Source organism: Rattus norvegicus, chromosome 6, assembly GCF_036323735.1.
Source record: "Rattus norvegicus strain BN/NHsdMcwi chromosome 6, GRCr8, whole genome shotgun sequence".
Taxonomy (NCBI): domain Eukaryota; kingdom Metazoa; phylum Chordata; class Mammalia; order Rodentia; family Muridae; genus Rattus; species Rattus norvegicus.
The window spans coordinates 111459599-111481147 of NC_086024.1; the positions used below are offsets into that span (position 1 = coordinate 111459599).

General features: G+C 47.7%; 1 protein-coding gene across 9 annotated transcripts in view; it reads left to right on the forward strand.

Annotated features, from left to right (window-relative positions):
• Positions 1-1090: 1090 nt before the first annotated feature.
• Ift43 (intraflagellar transport 43) overlaps positions 1091-21549 on the forward strand; it is a 76536-nt gene continuing 56077 nt past the window's right edge. For 2 of the 9 annotated variants that reach the window (XM_039112051.2, XM_039112052.2), the window contains exons 1-3: positions 1091-1237; positions 3536-3628; positions 5439-5477. In XM_039112051.2, the coding sequence (XP_038967979.1) occupies positions 1184-1237; positions 3536-3628; positions 5439-5477 (186 nt within the window). In that variant the 5' untranslated portion in view covers positions 1091-1183. Of the gene's footprint in view, positions 1263-3535; positions 3629-5438; positions 5478-21549 lie in introns of all 9 variants that reach the window. The other 7 variants (XM_017594099.3, XM_017594100.3, XM_039112053.2 and 4 more) reach the window with 6 other exon arrangements.

Genomic DNA, 21549 nt, shown 5'->3' on the forward strand with positions numbered 1-21549 from the left:
AAATCAATTCTTCCAACTCGCAGGCCGGCGTCATTGGGCATGAAAATGCTTGGCCTTGCTCAGTAAAAGGGGCACTGAAACCTTGAGTTGAATGTCACTTGCTGGGTACTTCAGCAATGCTTGTCATTAAGCTTTAGGTGCAGCCCTCCCAGTGCTTCTTGAACTGTGGAGATCCACATTCCATTTTCTGTGAGTCCTAGTGAGCAGTGCCAAGAACTGGCCGGAGATGTTGACTTAGGGATTTTATGTAGAATGAATCAATGAAGACTCAACATGACTACCCCCTAGGCTGTCTGTGGGCTATCTCCTGCAGGCCTAGGAGGATGGCTGGGAACCACTACGTGCTGGAAGTCACTGCAGTAACATGTGGTGTTACAAAGGCTGTCCCGGCACTTGGGACTGGAGTCATTTTCCTCTGTCTGTCTGTCTTGCTGGTAAGATGAGTCATTGCTACCCACTTTGTGGGGTTGTTCAGATTAAGTTAGAACCCCAATATTATACCCTCTTTTCTATTTCTATTGAAATGGAGTCTCACTGTGTTGCCAAGACTGGAGTCCCATTCCTAGTCATAAGTAGTCCATTGGCTTCATCCTCCTAAGTAACAAGCTGGGATTATGGCCCCTGTCACATCGAACTAATTTTTCTTGCCTCTAACACCCAAGTTCTGGAATTACAGGCGTGCATCACCATGTATGACTGCTTTCAATAAACCTCTTGAAGGCAGAAATCACACACACTGATTTTTTGCAAGTCATTGTAAATGTGTAAACTATTTATTACATTGGTGCTCATCCATCAAATGGAAATAACACCGCACGTCTATCCTTGAACAGTAACTCTGAAGGCCTCTGTCAATTGTGAATGTGAGGGCTCAGAATAATCACTGAGAGCAGTGCTTCCACTCACAACCGTGTTTAATCAGAGTTACGAATCTAGGCAGTCCCCAGGGCTAACCTCTCTGCAGCAACCTTAGAGAGGATCTTGCTAGTTGGCGATTTGTTTTGTTTTCTCCGAAGTCCAGCAAAGTTAGTGTAGGAAAGATCTGGTTTCAATTGGAAGGTGACACACAGGACCTAGGAATTGTGAGGCGGACTCTTTAAGGACTGGGATGGAAGGGCGGGGTCGTTGTTAGGGACGCGGCGGAGACGGCTGTTTCCAGGAAGTGACATCAGCGGCCGCGGTGATGGACGATTTACTGGATCTGGGAGAGGAGAAACGTCGCAGCTCGGCCACCTCCGTGAGGAGCGATGCTGGGGGCTGGGGTCCGGTTTGGCGGGTGGGACAAGTGGCCCGGCTCTCTGAGAAGCCCAGAGTCGGGACAGACCCTGGCCCAATTGCCCGAGTGCGAATTCCACCTTAACGGAGGGTCTGACCCCGCTCCGACCACGCCCGCTCCCGCCCTGGAGTTTTCTCTAGGGCAGTCTAGTCCCGGAAGTTCTGAAAGAGACTGAGAAGAGAGCTGGCTGGAGATGTCCTTTCCTCATGCTCTCTAATCTCTGCTCCCCCTCCAGGATTGGAAATCAATACTCCATTTTATTATGTGTAGGGGGTTGGGGATGGGGAGAGTAACTAGGTGACAGATCTGTTGATGGACCAGAATACACCTAGCCTCGACTTCCATGCTAGTGTTGCTGTGCAGATGAAATGGGGCGATTCATGGAAAGCATTTGCAGCAGTTCGTTGACCTTCCTGTTGTTTCCTCCCAGCCTATGACCGGCGTTTAGCCAGCAAATAACAGAACTTGATTAAAGACCCACATTCAGTGTTTTCTTACTGTCACAGTTCCCCCACCAGGTCTCGGTGCCCACCAGGTCTCGGTGCCCACCAGGTCTGGATAGCCTTTAGAGTTGGTTGAAACCACTGAAGAATTGGGCCGCCTGTCAAGTCCTTAGTTTCTGATGTAAAATCTCAGGTGCCCCGAAGGGCCTTGGTACCATCTTATGCCCTCCAAGGTTCTAGAGAGGCACCTATTGGAGGGAGATAAAGGGGCAGAAGTTAATAGAGCAGGGTTTTTAAAAAGCTACGGGCATTAGGCCACCAAGTCTTTCTGATACACGAACCTTTTTGGTACCTGGGATGTGAATGTAGTGACTATTTCATTCTTTCCACAAATATGTAGTGAGCCCTGCTGTGGATCAGGCGCTGTTCTGGGCACTGGAGAGATAGATAGCAGAGAACAGACCACCGGCCTTTGCTCTAGTTGAGGGGGAGAAGGATAAGGGGGAAAAGACAATAAAAAGTCTGCCCTTAAAATACATGACCTCAGGTTTTCTATGTGTGAATTTTACAGGGTCTTCAAATAGTCTCAAACATTAACGGCTGATAGAGAAATCGCTTGTCAAGGACGTTTACAGACAGGATCATTTTTGTTCAGGGTAACTACTGTAGAATCAGATACTTGGACAAACAAAAGAGGGTATCTTTCTAGAGAAAGATATGAACTGTATCATCAGAAAAATTATTCCCGTCACCCTTGAAACTTCAAAAGATCGGCCTTGTAACTTGAAGAGTTGATGGTTGCAATTGGATGGCCAGATTCCACTTTAGTGATTTCTGTCTGTTTAATGTGGTTCTCCGGAAACCCTAGTCTCCCTTCTTAGAACACTTAGCACCAGGTTTTCAGTGGGGTGCTCTGGGGATGTGGGACGAACATAGGATTTAAATTCGAACATTACTTAATCACCGTCCTGGCTTCCATCGGTCTCAGTCTTTGTCCATAGCATCTTGAGACTGGAGCACAGCCCCGGCAATGAGACCTGAAGATGTTATGCTGGTGCTGGTTTTGTTTTGTTTTAAATGATTGCACAGATACTCTTCAGCACCCATCAGTGTGCCTCAGAGTTTCCTTTTGTTCTGGGGAGTGTTGGCAACAGAGGCCCGACCCACTTGGAGGGCCTGGGGACACCTGCAAATGTTTCGTCTGTTGACTCAGAATCCTGAGGTGCTCACTTATAGCTGCCAAGGCTGCTGTCTCAGCATTCCTGTGGTAGAGCTCCCTCCATGCCTGTAGATGCAGATCTAACCAGCAGAGCAAGAGGTGTCTGGATTACTAGGCTGCCATAGAATTGAGGAACTCTCTCTTAAAGCCTGTTAGCTGCCTCAAGTCTAGGAACGTGGGAGCCTTTACCACCTGCTCTGGGCTATATGACTTGAGGTCACTGCCCAGGCTAGCTGCATTTCTGTTTGTCATCGACAGAACAGGACAGAACAGTGACTTTGTTTTTGCAGTAACTGTGGCTGTTGAAAATCTCACGATCAATAACCTGTATGTTTCCTATTCTACCAAGTAGATCTAACTTGGGTACTTTCTCATAAAGGTTTAGAGAATTCTCTATGAATATTTCCACTTGATATATTCATATATCATACACACACACACACACACACACACACACACACACACACACACACACACACGTTACTCAGATCCTGTTCTCTGCTATCCCGTAAAAGCCCAGTCCTGGCTTACTGTATGTCATACCCACAGGGCCTCAGGTGACACTGGGTCAGCTGTACTCTCCGTCTCTCCTTTCAGGGGGCCAAGATGGGACGCCGAGCTCAACAGGAGTCGACTCAGGCTGAGAATTATCTCAACAGCAAGAATTCTTCATTGACTCAGACCGGAGAGGTGAGTGTTACAGAGATGTGAAACAGGAAGTCGTGGATACATGCATGCTCTTCAGGAATAAACAAACCCTTAGCGAGCAGGGCTGTGGCATCCTATATTTGTTTGGAACGCCAGTCTTTCCATGCATGTGTCTCGACTTGGATGTTCTCTTTGAGGACATTTTTCCTACTGGGAACATCTTTCCTTTGAGGCTATACTGGCTTCTGGACTTTTTTTTTTTTTCATATTCATAGTATCCAATTTTTTTTTTAAGGACAGGGTCTCAGGTGACTGGTGTGGAACTCACTGAGTAGCTGAGGATGACCTTGAATTACTGAATCTCCTGCCTCTACCTCATGAGTATTTGCTCTGTCGTTTGTAGGTACTAGGTTCAGGCTTGGGGCTTTGTGCGTGCCAGGCAAGCACTCTATCTCCCTGAGTACAGCCTCAGCTCTCGAGCGCTCTGTAGAGCCGTCTGAAGCGAGGCACTGGAAAGCTGCTCAGGAAGGTGCACTGGCTGAAAGGTCGGACCACACAGCTGGAGGTCTCCTCCAGTTCCCAGCAGGGAGGCTGCTTCTTCCTTCTGCAAACTTTCCCAAGAGGCCTCAACCACAGGGGAATGATCTGGCTTCTTTACAAAGGGTGGCAAATCCATGAACAGTACTATTGGGGTTCACTCAGCCCTCTTCCTTTGTGTAGTCTTTGTCTTTCCAGAGTCTCCCTGACCCCCCTAGGCTGTCTTCTTAGGGCTGCCGCCTCCTGCTTTTGCAGCATCCACCTGCCTTAGGGCAGGCCAGGTTATTTGCTGACTGTGGTCCTCCATGCCTCTGTGCTCCAGTAGAAGTGAGTCAGCAGACAGTAGGAAACCTGGCTTCTTGGCAGTCGTCTCACTCAACAGTTTACAGTGGCTGAGAAAGCGGGTGCCGAGAAGCCTGGCAGACCACGCAGATGCACATAAAACAGACACACTGCACTCACGGATCACATAAGTGGGCGTCAGGAACGATGTCCCTGTTTTCTGAAGCTCTTTAGGTGGCCCTGCCCATATATCTCTCATTTTTCCCTCTTGCTATAGAAGAACGGGTATGAGGAGTTATGATTGTAACCTCAATGCCAACACATGAAATCTGGCCGCTGACCCTTCCCTCGTCAGCAGGAAGACCCTCAATCTGGAGGGTATTGGGCCTGAAGGTCACATGACCACTGTAAAGGGATTACTGGTACCTCATCAGAGCTGGCAGATGCTGGCCGGATGCAGTTCAGCACGACCTGGCCTTCTAAGATGCTGACAGTCTGTGTGTGCGGACAGGCGTGTGTGTGTGTGTCTAATGCACAACTATTGCTGATCTGGTTCTCAGCATTTTTTCTGAGAGTCCCCCTGGAAGCGGGGACAGCAGGATTCTGGAAGGCCACCCTCCTCTTCCTGTGTCAATGGGGTTTGAAGCTGCCTGGGCCGCCTCCCTAGGACCAGATACTTGCTGGGCTGTGTGAGACTTTCTGGCCGTTTCTTTCTAAAATTAGATCCAGGACGTGTGCCCATTTACACCCAGCTCTGAGTGCACTGCACGGCGTGTTTTTGTTTTTATCTCCTCGTTAGCTTTATTCGGTGGAGATATCCCTGGAAATGTGGGCGAGGCACCTGGGGACTGCCAAGCCGCTGTTAGAGTTATAGAGGAATTAGTTTTGTATAAATAGTTATTTTACAGTGAGGCGGCGGAGTTGGGACTCGGAAGAAGGTAGCAGAGAGACACAGGGCTTGCCATTGGCTCTTCTAATCGCTTGGATCTTCAATCCGCTAATCTCCGGAATCCTCCGTGTTGTCATTTGTCAGATGGTGACCATGGAGCCATTAGATGAATGTGAGGATCAGGTGAGCTCTGCATGTAAGCACTCTGGTAAACTAAATGGCACCGTGGAAGCTCCCGTTCAGTCAGCACGTTAGGGGTGAATGAGCCTTTACTCGCTGCTGTTCCTGTTGAAGAGGAGCAGCGGGTGGTTAGGCCCCATGTGGCGGCACATCCAGGCCTTGGCTCCTTCCACCATGGGTCCTGGGGATTGGATTTGGGTTCCCAGGCCTGTACAGCAAGCACTTTAATCTACGGAGGCTTCTTGCCAGAGCTATTGTGTTTGATTTATACACTTAAACTTTAAAAAAAAATTGGCCAATACTTATACAATTGAGAAACTTGATGTAAAAACTGAGATTTGGGGGTTCCCAGGAAAATCAGAAGTTCTTCCCAGTGAGACCAGTAGGCTGGCATTTCTGTGTGGCAGGAGTTAGCCAGGATACTGGTGCTGGCTTTTTATAGGTGACTAGACCTGTCCAAGTCACTGCCATTTGTCTGCCTGTCTTTCTGTGTGTAGTGCTGGGGATGGAACCCAGGGCTTTGCATGTGTTAGACAAGTGCTTTCTACTGAGCAATGCCCCAGTGCTTTTCCTTCTCTTCTTTCCTTCCTTCCTTCCTTCCTTCCTCCCTCCCTCTCTCCCTCCCTCTCTTTCTTTCTTTCTTTCTTTCTTTTCTTTTCTTTTCTTTTCTTTTCTTTTTTTTTTTTCCGGAGCTGGGGCCCGAACCCAGGGCCTTGCACTTGCTAGGCAAGCGCTCTACCACTGACCTAAATCCCCAACCCAGTTGTTTTTTTTTTTAAAGATTTATTTTATTTATATGAGTACACTGTAGCTGTCTTCAGACACACCAGAAGAGGACATCAGATCCCATTACAGATGGTTGTGAACCACCATGTGGTTGCTGGGGATTTGAACTCAGGATCTCTGGAAGAGCAGTCAGTGCTCTTAACCACTGAGCCATCTCTCCAGCCCCCTTTCTTTCTTTCTTTAATGAAATGATCTCACTAACTTGCCCAGGATGACCCTGAACTTGCTATTGTCTTGCTTTAGCCCCTGAATAGCTAGAATTATAAGCATGTGCTCCTGTTTCCAGCTTGTATCCACTGCTGCTACATTCTCCTCTGCCGCCTTTCTTCTTTGGTTTTGTGCTATGGGGTTTCTCTGCATAGCCCAGGCTGGAACTCATTCTGTAGCCCTGGCTGTTCTGGAACTCAGAGCTCTGCCTGCCTCTGCCTCCCCAGTGCTGGGGTTAAAGGGGTGCGCCACTGCACCCCGTCATTTCTTACACTTTGTTTTCTGGCTCCTTTGTTTTTGAGACAGTTTTGCTTTGAAGCTCAGGTTGGCCTTAAACTTCATGACCTTTCTGTCTCAGCCTCTCTCGTGCTGGGATTGCAGTGTGAGCCTCTGTGCCTGGTCACATCTCACTTTAATGCCCTAGGAGACTTTGTTGGTCTGCATGGTGCACACTTCCTCCTGAGTTTCGAGCTTGTGTTGTTTGGGGATGCTTTCCAGGCATCCCTTTGCATCCATTCGTGCTGAATCTGGCTACATCGACCACGCCTTCCTCTGGCCTAACTGAAGTAGGGTGGCCTTTGGAGGAGTTCCTGGAGGACCGAGGGGTGTGCTCACTGGGCGTGTCCTGCATCATCCTAGTTCCCTGCTGTGCTGTTGGGAGCTTGTGGCTTTAGTTCTCACGGTTTCGAGCTGGTTCAGGGGTCGGATCTGCCTTCTAGGCAGGAAGAGTCCAGGGCGTATCCCCTGGCTGTCCCCTTTTGATCAGGAAATGGTAACCAGAGGACTCAGAGTATCTGACTAGCTGTATTTTATTGCTCAGCACACGGTTTTACAACTGTCCTAGCTTTCAGAAGACCTTTATTTTTACTTTCCGTTTTGTTTTTTTGAGATAGAGTTTCTCTGTATAGGTCTGGCTGCCCTGGAAACTCGATCTGTAGATCAGGCCTCAAACTCACTGAGATCCCCCTGCCTCTGATTCCTGAGTGCTGGCATTCAAGGCGTTCACCACCACTGCCTAGCTCCCGAGGGCTTTAGTGCAGACACTTGTTGGGTTTATGGTTCCTACTCTGAGTATTAGGGGGTTTATCTGGGAGTTTGGTGTTTCTTGGTGCGTGGGGACAAATGGCTGTGGAGTGGGCTGTTTCTAGCCGACCTGATGGTGCTGGGAGGCAACTCAGCCAGGGAGATGCTCATCCTGGATATTGGTTTCTTCATGGTTGTTGTGATAAAACTTCATGGCCAAAGCAGCTTATGGAGGAAGGGTTTATTGGGGCTTCCGGTCTGAGAGGAATATGCGTTCATCACTATCTTGGTGGACAGCCTGGTGATAGACAGGCAAGCCTGGGGCTGGAGCATCAGTTGAGAGTTCACATTTAAAAAGGTTTTTTTTTAGATTATAATTACATCATTTCCCCCTTCCTTTTTCTCTCTCCAGACCCTTGCACCTTCCCCAGGGTCTTACCTTCTGAGGAGGCCAAAGGGGGAGGGGTAACATGAGTCTTTTGCAGCCTCAAAGCCTACTTCCCGTGACACAGCTCCTGTGAGCCCGAGATCTGTGTTAGATCCCCTGCACCCACATAAAAGCCAGGCTGAGGGTGGTGAACCCCAGCACTAGAAGGTGGAGGGAGACAGGAGGGTCCCCGGGGCTCACTGTCAATTGATGAGCCAAGCAGTGAGCCCCAGATTCAGTGAGAGGCCCGGTCTCCAAAACTAAGGCAGGAAGCAGGTCAAGGAACTACACCTGATACCAACATGTGGTCGCCATGAGCATATAGAGACAGATATAGACACTGACAGACAGACAGGGTGGGAGGTATCGATACAAAGTAACTTGATGTTAAAATTAGAATTTTTATTGGCTGGGCATTGGTGGTGCACGTGCATGCCTTTAATCCCAGGATTTGGGAGGCAAAGGCAGGCAGATCTCAGTAAGTTGGAAGCCAGCCTGGTCTACAGAATGAGTTCCAGGCCAGGGCTACACAGAGAAACCCTGTCTCAAAAACCGGAAAAAAAAATGAATTTATACAAAACTTTTAAATAGACTGGGATAAGAAAGGAAAGAATTCTATTTTTGGCTAACTCCCTTCCCCACATTCCTCTCCAACTCCTTACAGTTGTGTGGGCTCCATGAAAACACTGTCCTGTATCCCATTATGCCTAAGTGAGTGGTCCAGTGAACTCTCCCCCTGGTCATCTTCTCCTGCCATTGTGGTCACCATTCAGAGGCTTCCTCCCGGAGACGTACACGTGGTTCCACTGAAGTGATGGGACCCAGGCCCGCACCGAGAGAGGAAGAGCGGTCTTTTGGTTTATCTGATCATTCTTCAGATTTCAAAGACCACACAACTGCCTGGTTTTCCTGAATTAGCAGGAAGTTAAGCTCTTTTGTCATTTTACTGGCATGGAGTCCATTGGGATTATGCCATATTTTCTCTGCCTGCCTGTCTGTCTGTCTGTCTGAATGACTGACTCTGTGTGTGACTTATGGACTTGTTCACGTGAGCACATGCGGGCCAGAGGTTGAGGTCGATCGGATGTCTTCCTTGTTCACTCCATCTTGTGTTTTTGGGACATGGTCTCTTGTAAACTCTTGCTGGAATTCATGAAATCAGCTAGGCTGCCTGGCCAATAACCCCCCTACCGGGATCTACAGGTCTCCCCTGACTTCCTCATGTTCATAGACGTGAGCCACGCCACTGTACCTGACTTTTATGCTGTGCTGCGGATTGAACCCGGGTCCTTATGCCTGTGTGGCAGGTACTTTATCAACGTAGCCATTGTGGCAGCCCCAGACTTGTGCCTGTTTTTTTAGGGCTGTCCTGAAGATCAAATTGGGCAGTACAAGCATAGTAGGTAACATAGCATCTAGCAATGGGACCTCCAAGAAAGTTGGAGCCCTGAGAAGGCTTAGGACCACCGTGGGGTGGGGTTGGGGGGAGACTTGGATCAGGTGTGTAGTCAGTTCAGTTAGTAAGTGACGTTGTCAGAAATTTAAATTAGGAGAGGGCTTTGCTGGAGGCCCTCTGATTCTACAGTGTGTCTGAGGAGAAGCAGCTGTGAGTTAGAAGTGGGTGTCTGACAAGCCTTTGAGAAAAACCCTGGGCCATCCAGTTATGTTACACTGAGTTTGGGCAAAGGCAGTCTTTAGGGAAAAAAATGCTCCAAGGCTGCTTTAGCCATGAATGCCCCCCCCCCACCCCCCATCCCTGCTTATATAAAGTGGCTGTTTCTTTATTTTGTAGATAGAGATCAGAGCCTCTGTGGAAACAGTTGCTACCTGTCTGCTAAGTCTGGGCAGCAACCTGTAAAGCCTGAAGGTACCTCTTAAAGTCAGACTCACCTCAGGACTGGAGAGGCTGGTTAACTCCTCCAGAGCCCTCAGCTAATCTCTGCCCATAGCCAGCTACCCTGCGCCCTCTCCTACCTGCCCTAAGGCTGGTGTGTAGACCTCCCTGTGGAGAAGGGCCTTTAGGGGAGAGCAGAGAGGCCTGAGGTGGGGGATTATCCTGGAGCCTTCTGCAGAGTCAATGAGTCCCTTTGGCGCCCCCCCCCCTTATTGGTCTAGCTGTGGGGAGCAGAGTTGGGATCCCAGCCGCTCCTTCTCTCCCCCCATGCCCTCGCCGTTTCTCCCGAGGACACAGAGCTCAAAGTTAGCCAGGAATCCGAGAAATGCTGCTGGACTCATGTTCCCAAATTAGGCCAATTTCCTCATCCCCAGCCACCTCACAAGGCCAGCGCTCCCGTGGCTTTGCATTGCATCCCTCGCCCTCTGCCTGTCCCTGACTGGTCTGCCAGCAGGGTAGCTATTTTCAGCCCGAGAGGGTTATCTACTGACCCTTTTTGGTGACATTTTTCTCCTTTCTCACAAAAATAACCCTCATGATTGGTCACATTTTTCAGCCTTTTTCGTAGCCTCTTCTCCAATCGGCTGGGCTGAATGATGCCTCTAATAACGTTGCCAAGCAGGGATGCAGGGAATTTGATGTGGAGCTGTTCACAAGGAATGTGTTCTCCGCACTTCATATTTATGTCATGCCTTGGATGCCTGGGTTTCGGCTCTCCCTCTGGGTGGGCAGATGTGCATCACTGACCCATCCCCGAGTCTGGCTGCCATGTGGGCGGGAGTGTCATGTCAGGGGAAAGCTCATGACTCAGAATCAGCATCTCCATCCTTGGCTCCAGCGTTGGTTCAAAGCTTTCTGGCTGCCTTGGGACAGCACACTGTCTTCTTGGCCTCATCCATGTGCCAGGATGGAGCTTGGTGTTCCCCAAGCTCTTTAACATTCTCTTCCTCATCTGTGTTAAGGTAGCAGTGTACACCAGAGGCTTGGTCCAGTGTGTCAGCAAATCATCTGTTGTCATTATCTGCCTGAGAAGGTGAGGATTGTCGTTCCGCCTCTAATCCCAGCTCTGCCATTTGCTCTGTGTATCTCTGTACAAGTGACTTAACCACGCTAAGCCTGCTTCTACATCTGCCGAGTGGAGATAGTGGTGGTACTTATCTCAGAGGACCCGCTTAACCGGGAGAAAGCACAGTGTCCGGCACATGTAGCCACTGTTGACATTTGTCTGAGTCATGAGAATTAGAACCTGCTATCGATTTTCCGTAAATTTGCAGTTGTGGTCAAGAGTCAGAAGTATTCATATTTCACAGAAGGAACTGATGCTTAGGGCAGCCTCCCCAAAACAAATAAACAAAGCAAGGCAAAATAAAACAAAACACAAGGGCATCTGGATGGGAACTCTTTGGAGTGAGTTTGTCACTGGAGACCCATTTTCTCTCCTCTGTGAACATGCCTGTCCAAACTATTTTCTAGTACTTGTCTACTTTCCAAAGAAAAACCCTCAGCTGTTGATGCATCCTTCAGTAGTTCTGAGGGCGTAAGGAGGAAATGAGGGTGGGAGAGATCTTGCCATTCCAGGAGCCTTGGATAAAAGCTAACATCCATCCATTCATTCACTGATGAAGCTTGAGTGAAAGCTTTCTTTGTGTGCCCAGTCTTGTATATTCATGGTCACTGTCTTCTAGAGCCTGCAGAGAAGTTGTGATAGGCAGAAGTAGAACGAGAGAGAGAGAGAGGCAGACAGACAGACAGACAGACAGACAGACACCAATTGGGAGGCTTTCTCAGTATCAGGAGCACCCAGAAAGACTCTCCAGGAAGAAGCCCAGTTTGAACTGAGATCCAGTTAACACCAGGATAGAAGAGGAGATTTCTCATGGAAAAAGTTGGGCTTTCTGGAGGCAGGGACAGAGTGTGGCAAGTTGGGCTTGTGCTGGGGGTCACCAGTGTCCTTAGATGTGAAACTAACCCAGTTCCTAGTGTACTTTCTCCCCATACTTGTGTCAGACAGTTTAAAAAACCTCTGAGGTGGGCCCAAGAGTCTCACACTGATGTAACACTGAGGTTAGTTTGGCTCCTTTGGAGTAAGTGGACTGCTGGCTCGTGTTCAGAAACCTTTTTTGGCTGGTGAAGATTTTCATGGTAATTGGTGTTGTAATGAGAGCCGACTTCTGTTAGGCAGGGATTCCAAAGTGGGTTCCTCGGAAGCCTTGGCTCCAAATAGCATTCTGTGAGGTAAACAAAATGGAAGTAAGAGAAATAGTTTGAGCCACTGCTGTGTCATCTTGGTCCAGAGGGGGTAGCCTCATAATGGTTCTTCCCTGTGTGTGCCCAGACTCCTGAGGTGTATTAGTTCACACTCAGAAGCCTTTTGAGGTCAGTCTGTATGAGACTCCAGCCTCCCCTCAGAGCTGTCGCCTGTTACAGGGGAGCTGAACTCTTCATTTTACTCTGATTCTCTACCTACTTATCCCTCCCCCAGATGCTGTCATTCCATAGAACAGAGTAGTTAGCATTACTCTCTGCATGTGCGCTCACACACACAGGTAGGTGCATGTGCCCATGCAGAGGCCAAAGGAAGGTGTCAAGTGTCTTCCTTGTCTCTCTATGCCTTTTCCCCTTGAGATAAGGTCTCTTATTGAACCTAAAACTTATTTTGATTTGGCTGGCTTGCCAGTGAGCTCCCAGGTCTGTCTGTGTCTGTCTCCGTCCCCAACATTAGGGCTATAGTCATAGACAGCTGTGCCTGCCTTTGAATACATGAGTTCTGGGGATTCAGACCCCAACAGGCAGCCTTACCCACCGAGCAGTCTCCCTAGTGCTATACCCCTACTCTTTGCTGGTCTGACTAATAGTCTGACTATTAGTCATTCTTTGGGTTCAAGTTGAATATTGGCTCTTAAAAAATATACCCCATGTAAGCTGGTCTCCTCATCACACGTTTATAATGTTCTTTGACTTATCCCCTCTCCCAGTGTATATCTAATTTGTGTAATTATTTAGGCCTGTTCTCCCACCAGTGTAAACTCCAGATGTTTCTGCAATGCTTCCTCTGGCCCTGGAGCTAGTGCTTGCTAGTCTCTCTTGCTAGTTCTGGTTAAAGGAACAGAGAAGTAGAGGAGAGCTTTGTGTTCCATATGGTATGCCAGTTTTGAGATGCCTGCAGGATGCCCAGGATGCTTTGACATGTGAGGCTTTAGTGTGCCAAGCTCTGGTGTCACTAACATTCAGGTGGTGAGTAGAAGCTGTGTTCTCGCTCAGCGAGCGAGGTGGTAGTCTTAGAAAAGAAGAAGCCCCTTGGCAAGCTGAGGAACAGGCAGAAGCCGAGGCACTCCCACAGTTAAAGAACACATAGGTAAGCCACAGTCTACAAGAAGTTGTCGAGTGACAGAGAGGAGAGGGGGAAGCAGGTGTCTGGGGTGGGTGTCAGGAGTGTCAGAAAGTAGGAAAAGGTCAGCCGTGTGCCATACCCCCAAAGAGTACAAGAAGGCAGTCTACTGGCCCAGCAATAGGGACGTTGCTACAGATTCTGGGGAGGAGTCTGTCAGAGGGCTGTGTGTGCCTGGACAAAATCACACGCTAAGTGGGTTCAGTAGGAGCCTTCTGGGAGAATCTAGCAAGTGGATTTTGACATGTATACATTCTCCACCAAATGGGAAGCCACCTCATCGCCATTGGCATCTCTCCCAGTTTCTTTCTTCCCTGCTTGGCCTTCCCTTTTCCTTCCATCTCCCCAGTTTCTCTCATTCTGAAATCCCTTCCTAGATTTCCTTTAACCAGTGGTTATGGAGAATCTCTCCTACTGCGCCCCTCACCGTGTGTGTGTGTGTGTGTGTGTGTGTGTGTGTGTGTGTGTGTGTGTGTGTGATTTTTAAATTAAATTTTATTTATTTTGTAGTGGAGACAGTAGCATGGGTGTCAGAGCATGCATGTAGAGATCAGAGGACAACTTGTGGGAAGCAAATGGATCCTGTATCTCAAACTCAATCATGTCTTCAGGCTCTATAGTGTCTCTAACTCACTGAGTCATTTGCTGAGTCATGTATGTATGTATGTATGTATGTATGTATGTATATATATGTATATATGTGTAAATATAGGAATACATATGAGATATTTTAAAATATATTTCTAAGTAGAATTTTATTCATTCACCTTACGTTTAATATGCACTCTCCAATACAAAAACTGCCAAGCTAACATATTCTAGCTGAGAACCACACACTTAGTGATGAGGGTATGGAAATTACAGCAGACTCTAGATCACAGAGGCAGCACAGCCTCTTAGGAGTTAGTGAAGGCCTCAGAAAGGAAGTGACTCTGGTCTGCACAGAGTGAGTGAATAGGAATCAGCTGATGTGGGGAACACTGTCGTGTGTTTGAACATAGGCTGTCTTAGCCTTTCGATTGCTATAATGAAACACCATGACAAAAAAGCAAGTTGGGGAGGAAAGGGTTTATTTGGCTTATACTTCTAGATCACTGTTCACCATCAAAGGAACTCAGGACAGGAACTCCAGCAGGGCAGGAACGTGGATGGAGGAGCTGATGCAGAGGCCTCGGACAGGTGCTACTTACTGACTTGCTCCCCATGGTTTGCTCAGCCTGTTTTCTCATGGAACCCAGGACCAACAGCCCAGAGATACCTCCTCCCACAGTGGACTGGGCCCTCCTCCATCAAGCACTTATTAAGAAAATTCTCTACAGACTTGCCTACAGCCTGATCTTACAGATGCATTTTCTCACTCAGTGTTTCCTCCACTCAGATGACACTGGTTTGTGTGTGAAGAGGACATAAGATCAGCCAGCACACAGGCCTTGTGTTCCGTGTAGAGAAGTCGGAGCTTATTCTGTGTGCTGTGGGAATCCACCCAAAGGTGTTGAGGAGAGAAAGATGTTATTGATTTTGTTTTCTAGGAAAAGAAATCTGGCAGCTATATTGGAGAATAGTCTAGAATGGAGAGAGCGGGTTGGCAGGGAGATTCGTGGATCATAGGAGATGATGTAGCAGAGCCAAGGCCCAGTTCCCCAGCTTCCGGCTTCCTCAGGATGCTTTTACGATTTCTGGTACCCAAATGCAACTCACATAATTAGCTGTAAAAAAATAAACAGAAACTAAACAAACCTCTCCCCTTTTGTACTTAAGGTTTCCTTTTTTAAAAGAACATTTATCAGTGGCAGTGCAGTTTGTGGTAGCGAGGTGTTTCAGGGTGGATATGAACAGTTCCAGAGTCTAACTGGAGTTTGAAAAGCAGCAAGGTCATTGTCACTCAGCTCAGGAAGCTGTGAAGTTACAGGTGGTTTCTAATGAAACTGCTAGTGGACAGGCAGCCGAATGCCTGTGTCAGTGTATTAGCTACTTTCTGTTCCTGTGAGAAAACACTGACTAAAAGAACTTTGGGAAGGAGAAGATCTGTTTCCTCTTTATACTTCCAGGCCATAGTCCATCACTGAGGGAAGTCAGGGCAGGAGCCATGGAGGTACCCTGTTTGCTCTCTCTCTCTCTCTCTCACTCTGGCATTTACCCATTCATGCTCAGCCAACTTTCTTGCATTACCTAGGCTCACCTACTAAGGAATGGTGCCACCCACAGTGGGCAAAACCCTTCTACATCAGTTATCAATCAAGACTCCTACAGACATGGCCACAGGCCAGTCTGATACAAGCAATTCCTCAGCTGAGGTTTCCTTTTCCCAGGTGACTCTGGGCTGTGTCAAGTTGACAATAAAAACTCACCCATTTTTAGTGACAAAGATGGAGAATAAAAGAACTTTGAATAGCATGAGCTCAGAAAACATGTTCTGTAATTGTTTAGAAAAGTTAGTCGGGGTCTAGAGGAGCTTGGAGGAGTAAGGTAGAGGTATATTTTAGTAGAATTTGAAGGAGTTGGCCCTGCTTGAAAGAACTGCAAAAGAAACAGGCTGGGGGTGGGGGAGGAGCCAGGATTTAGGAGAGGCAAGAGGTGAAGAGACTGTAGTGAATGCAGGTTATTAAATCTGTTTAGAAACCATGAGATGCTGACTGCGAGGCCTCCGTGTGAGACCGCTAGGCTGGGCTTCTCATTGTGTGCATGCCAGTAATTCCTGCGGAGCTGGCTGATAGTAAAACACTCATTCAACAATGGTTCGTTAGATGAGAAGGCTCCTGACTAAGGCCAGATGTCATCAGCGCCAGATGGAACATTTCTGGTCACATACTTTTGCCCACTGTAACAGAGTTATGTCCCATCTTTGCTCTCCCATTGGCTTGTGTGTAGCTTTTAATGTTAATTCTTATAACAGCTACTCTAGAAGCTAGAAAATCATTTCTTACGCGACAGCAGTTCCGTGGAGTTACAACTGTGCACGCAGTGTGGGGACCTTGCCTGCAGGGTGAGTCCCTCTGTCCCCATCTTCTTGTGTGCTATCAACAACACGTGCATGTTCTACAGAACACTTTGTTATTTCAGCTTAGGTAGAGCGTTAGGGTTTCCTTGGATGACCAGGTTCCTGTCAGCCATAGTCTCTCCTCAGCCTGGACACTGCCCTCACCGGGCGGTTCTTGTTTTCCAGGTGACTGTCCTGCTTGATTTGTCTGAAAATGTTTTCACTGCATCTTTACTTTTCAAAGATAATTCTCTTTGTATGTAGAATTCTAGACCATGCCTTTTTCTTTTCTTCTTTTTCCACAAGATTGAAAGTATCAGCTAGGCTTAGGGGCACAATTCTCCTTCCCCATCCCAACAACTTGGGAGTCAAAGACAGAAAGATTGATGCAATTATGAGGCTAGCCTGATCTATGAAGTGAGTTTCAGGGTAGCCAAGGCTATGTAGGGAGACCCAGTCTCAAAACCAGCTTGCTGTTCCTCTGGCCGCTGGCCTCCGTTGTGGCTGGGAATGGTGGTTTTGCTTGGGAATCTTTTCTTGTTCCCAGCAGGCAGACACAGAGGCAGGGGATTGGTATTTCAGGGCTAGCCTTGGTCATGTTGTGAGCTTGCTCAGCATGTTGGGATGTTTAGTTTTTGCAGCTTGTCTGGGATGTACCTGGATGTCATTTTCCGTACATTTATTGTGTTGGATTTGCTGAATTTTTCACATCTGCAGAGTGATGTTTTAGGTTTTTTACCAGATTTGGAAATTTTTAGGCCAGGTTTTCCTCTTACAGTTTTTCTCATCCAAGTACCAACCAGGCCAAGCCTGCTTAGCTTCTAAGATCAGAAGCGTTCATGGTGGCGAGGCCATAGACCTAAATGGCTTTCATTCACGTCTCTCTCTCTCCTTGTTCTGGAAACCATGGTAGAGGCTTGCTCTTCTCTCAGATGAGTTACAGTCTTGTTCCCACCAAGCACTGTTAGTTTAGTACCTCCTCTTAGCATCTTTCCTGCTGATCTTTTAAGATCATCTGCCTTTCAGTTTATTTCCACTGCCGTCTTCAAGCTGCTGTTAACCCATTAACTAAACATTTCATTCAGTCAGTTTATATTTCAGTACTAAATTGCTACTTGATTCCCCTCCCCCTCTTTTTTAAAAAATGTACATTTTCTTCTTTACACCTAGATTTCCTATCTACTCATTTTTTTTATGACCATCTTTGAGTGTTTTTTCCCTAGATGTATGAGTGAACATTATGGCTATACCTGGTGACTTCAGAGGTCAGAAGCGTGAGGCAGATCTCCTGGAACTGGAGTTTATGGTGAGCTATCATGTGAGTGCTAGGCACTGACCTGGATCCTTTCCTAGAGCAGTTTATGCTCTTAACCACTGAGCCATTTTTCCAGCAACCCCCCCCCCCAACATATTTATATGTGTTTCTTTAACACCTTTGACTATTAATTCCAACACCTGGGTCATGTGAGGTCAGTGTTTTTCCTAGGCTTTTAAATTCGGCTGTGGGTCATGCATTTCTTTGCCTCACATGTCCAGTAGTTTTTGTTACAATGTGAGTCATTGTGCTGCTACATTGTAGAGACTTGGATTCTGTTCATCTGAGTCTGAACTTTGTTTTAGCAGATAGGGCTTGTGTAGCACTCCGAAAAAATCCGTGCTATGCTGTGCTGTTCTAATAGCAGGAGGCCTTCCGCAGCCTTGTGCCGTTGATCACCAGAGTGAGTGATGCACTCAGCTATGCCTTTGTGACAGTTCCTTGTCACCTAGGAGCAGTGCCATCAGCCCATGTCTTTAGAAAGAATGGAGAGGGGCTGAGGGATGGCTGAGTGTTTTAGAGTGCTGTGGTTTCCAGAGGACTGGAGTTAGGTTCCCATCAGACAGTTCATGATCACCTACAGTGTCAGCCCAGGGATCCAACACCTTCCGATGTACGTGCATGCGTGCGCGCGCGCGCACACACACACACACACACACACACACACACACACACGGCACCGTATAAATAAATGAAAGAGGAAAGAGTGTGCTTGTGGCATTGAGCCAGTAACATCTTCCAGCACTAGGATAGAAGGAAGTTTTTACATGGGAAAGCCAAGAACAAAGTTACCAGTTTTCACAAAGTAAATTTATTCAGTGTAAAGGACAGTTTATCATGTTGATTTGTGCCTTTATAATTTGAGTAGGTTGAATAGTTCCATTCTTTAATGAAATGAAGGTCAGAGAAGATGGTAATTTTTTAAGACAGGTTTTAGCAAGACTAAAGCTCAACCCATTACTTCTGACCACCCCCCACCCCGCACCAAACCCCAAACAAAATCTTGCTGTTTGAAATATTGGAGAGTCCATGAAACCTGGGAGTTGGGGAACAATTCTAAAAGTATCCAAAGTCTTGGGAGGATCAGAGGAGCCACTTCTGAAATAAGGGGGTGTGGCCAGACTGAGACATCAGTCATGTCCTTGCTGTGCTGACAGCATTTCCTACCTACTTCTCAGAGCTGAAGCAAGGTAGAAGACTGCAGTGTGCAACCTGATGTTTCCGAGTCACCACTGGGGCATGGTGTGGGAGTGGAGCTGGGTACTCTGGGTCTCACACAGTGGGGCAGCCAGCCCCGGCGATCACTGGCCGCCTCCTACCAGCTACCCCCATCCTCTCTGGGTCTCACACAGTGGGGCAGCCAGCTCAGGGATCCCCCTGGCTCACTCCTTCCAGCCACCCCCACATCTTTTCCATGGTCACCCCTGAGGAACCACACAGGAGCTCAGGTTTCTTCCAGCTTCTGCTCTCAACTTGCTCCAAGTTACTCTCCTCTGGGTTTGGTGGAGGTGGCAAGTCTAGACTGATTAGACAGAGCCACAGAGTCACAGATGCCAGGAGGGGTGACTTTCTAGAGGGCCAGGAATTTACACTCTTCCACACCGTGCACATGCTGGATTAATTTGAACAAATGGAAAAGAGTGAAGAGAATGACAAAAATGTATAGGTTTTGATTTCTGATGAAAGCTGAAAAGAATGTTTATGTTGGCTAAGTGGCAAAATGCCTGGGGAGGGGGGGGAACCGGGCACGTCTTCCTTAGTGTCTGGAAGGTATGTAGACCAGAGAAGAGGGCAAGCGGAGAGCTGGTTTTTGTATGACCCAAGGGGTATAGTTCAGGGATGCTGCCCAAGATGGGCGAATCCAGGGTAAATTATAAGCATAATTTTCAGGGCTGAAATAGGTTCTTGAAAATTGCTGGCAGCCATATCCCAGGAATGACTTAGAGTGGACAGTTTGATGGCTTTCGGGTGTAGTGCCACCAGATCGTTTGGCAGACAGTGTGGCTTCCCGAGCACCACCGTTACATCCCAGTGAGAGAAGAGCTCGAGTTTCTTCTCCTCTCTTTGCGAATCGAGGGAGAGAGTTATTAGATTGGGAAAGAACATTTGCAGGGCAGGCCCTGCAGAATCCTACGATGCTGCCAAAACCTTGCCAGCCTCTACCCTGGGCACAAGGGATGCTTCCTCCAAAGCCTGCACCCTGTCACTGCTGCCTTGTGTGTTGCTGTTGAAGCTGTCCTGGTTTATTTTCTGCATCACTTTTTAATCCTGCCTCCATCCTTGATCTTTCCCTCAGTGTAAGCCCAGTGCAAGCAGAGTAGAGGTTAGCCCAAATCACTTACTTACAGGACACTTATGTCATTATTAGGAAACTCTTTGGTTTTGACTCTTGAGGGCTTCTCTTTAATATTCTCAGAATAGGTAGACACAGTGATGGAGTTGTTTCAGCTGCTTGGGTCTAGCCTCGAGTAGAGTAGTTTCAGCTGCTTGGGTCTAGCCTCGAGTGGCCTTGTTTGTGACCATTACATTCAACACCATGTCCTAGTTGGCATGCACATGGCTGTCATGGAGTCTCAGCTGGTTCAGGACAAGTTGTACCATCCTACTAACCTGGCTTTCAGTCCTTGTCCCACCTGCTACAAATGACACTGTTTTAGGCGAGCTAACTTCTGCCTTACTTCCTCGTCTGTGAACTCCGTATTGTAGGAGGCGAGCCTTCCCTGAGTTGAGGCGCAGCAGAGCCACCCCCCCTCACACTGCTCAGCATTATCATGGCCCCTAACCAGTGGATTCTTTCAGTGTGCCCAGATTGGCACACTGGGTCAGTTCCTCATGCTGGTGTCTGATTTTCCCTGTAGCCTGTCTTCTCTGTCTGTGTCCCAGCATCTTCATACCCGCTCACATGGGTCACAAATGTTCCATCTATCATTGATGTGTTTGGCCTAGGTCCCTGCTCCAAGAGTCCAAAATACTATAGTCTACAGCTCCACAAAGTGATGGGATTGTAAAACAGAAGGGATTCTTCTAAAGGAAGGGGACGTCCCTGGTTAGTGGCTGGGCAAAGACCTGGAGCCAGGTTGCTTGGTGTTCATAATGCACATATTCTCAAGGTATTGGTCACCGTGAGTTGGGCATATTTTTATCTAAAAGCACAGCGGGGGTGGGGTGTTGTAGGTCAGTGGTAGAGCTCTTGCTTTGTGTTTGAAACTGGGGGAGGGGTCATTCTCCAGCAAAACAAAACCAAATAAGCAATAAAAACACCTTTCCCCCTCGCTTCCGCCCATGTTGGGGATCACAAGACCTGATGTGTTTGGTGGAAAGTTATTTTCTGGCTGTGGCATTAGGAATTCCTGGCCATTAAGTGGAGAATGTCTCTCTGTGTTCCTGTGAAAGTCAGTTTTCTTCTGAGCAGACACATCGGTGGATAGCTTGCACAATACACCACCTCCACCAGTTCTGTCCTTCTGCTCTTTGTTAACTCGAGCTGCCTACTGTGCCTTCCTCCTTGATTGGGTCATCTGTTGGTGACAAAGAGAAGCATCTGGAAAAGGAGGGGATGGGACAAGGTGCAGCCTGCAGCCTGCACCAGACTCAGCTGGCATGGACCCTGGCCCTGCTGCCTTAGATTGTAAGCTGTGAAACTTGTGCTTTGCTATAGCTTTGTTGAGTTGCATCCACAAAAACTACCGACAGGCTATGTTACTCAAATACTTCCCGTTTACCTAAGGTGACATTTTCCTAGAGAATTAGTTGTTACCCTAGTGGTGTAGCCACTCCCCAGAACCATCCACTACCAAGTGTACCCTTATTTTCTATTCCAAAGCTGCTTTTATAAAAAAAAGAATCCAGGATCCATTGGAGAACCGCAGCGCTCTGGTCCCGGCTCTGAAGCCACGTACGATTTTCCCATTCCTTTGCCTTTTTAATGGCTCTGGCTTTTTGCAGAGGTCTAACAGATGGCTCCCCAAGGTTTCCCATTCTAGATTCATTAGATTCTTTATTTCTGGTGTCATTTAACTTATTCCTCTCTTACCTGATTTCCAGCTTACTGGAAACCA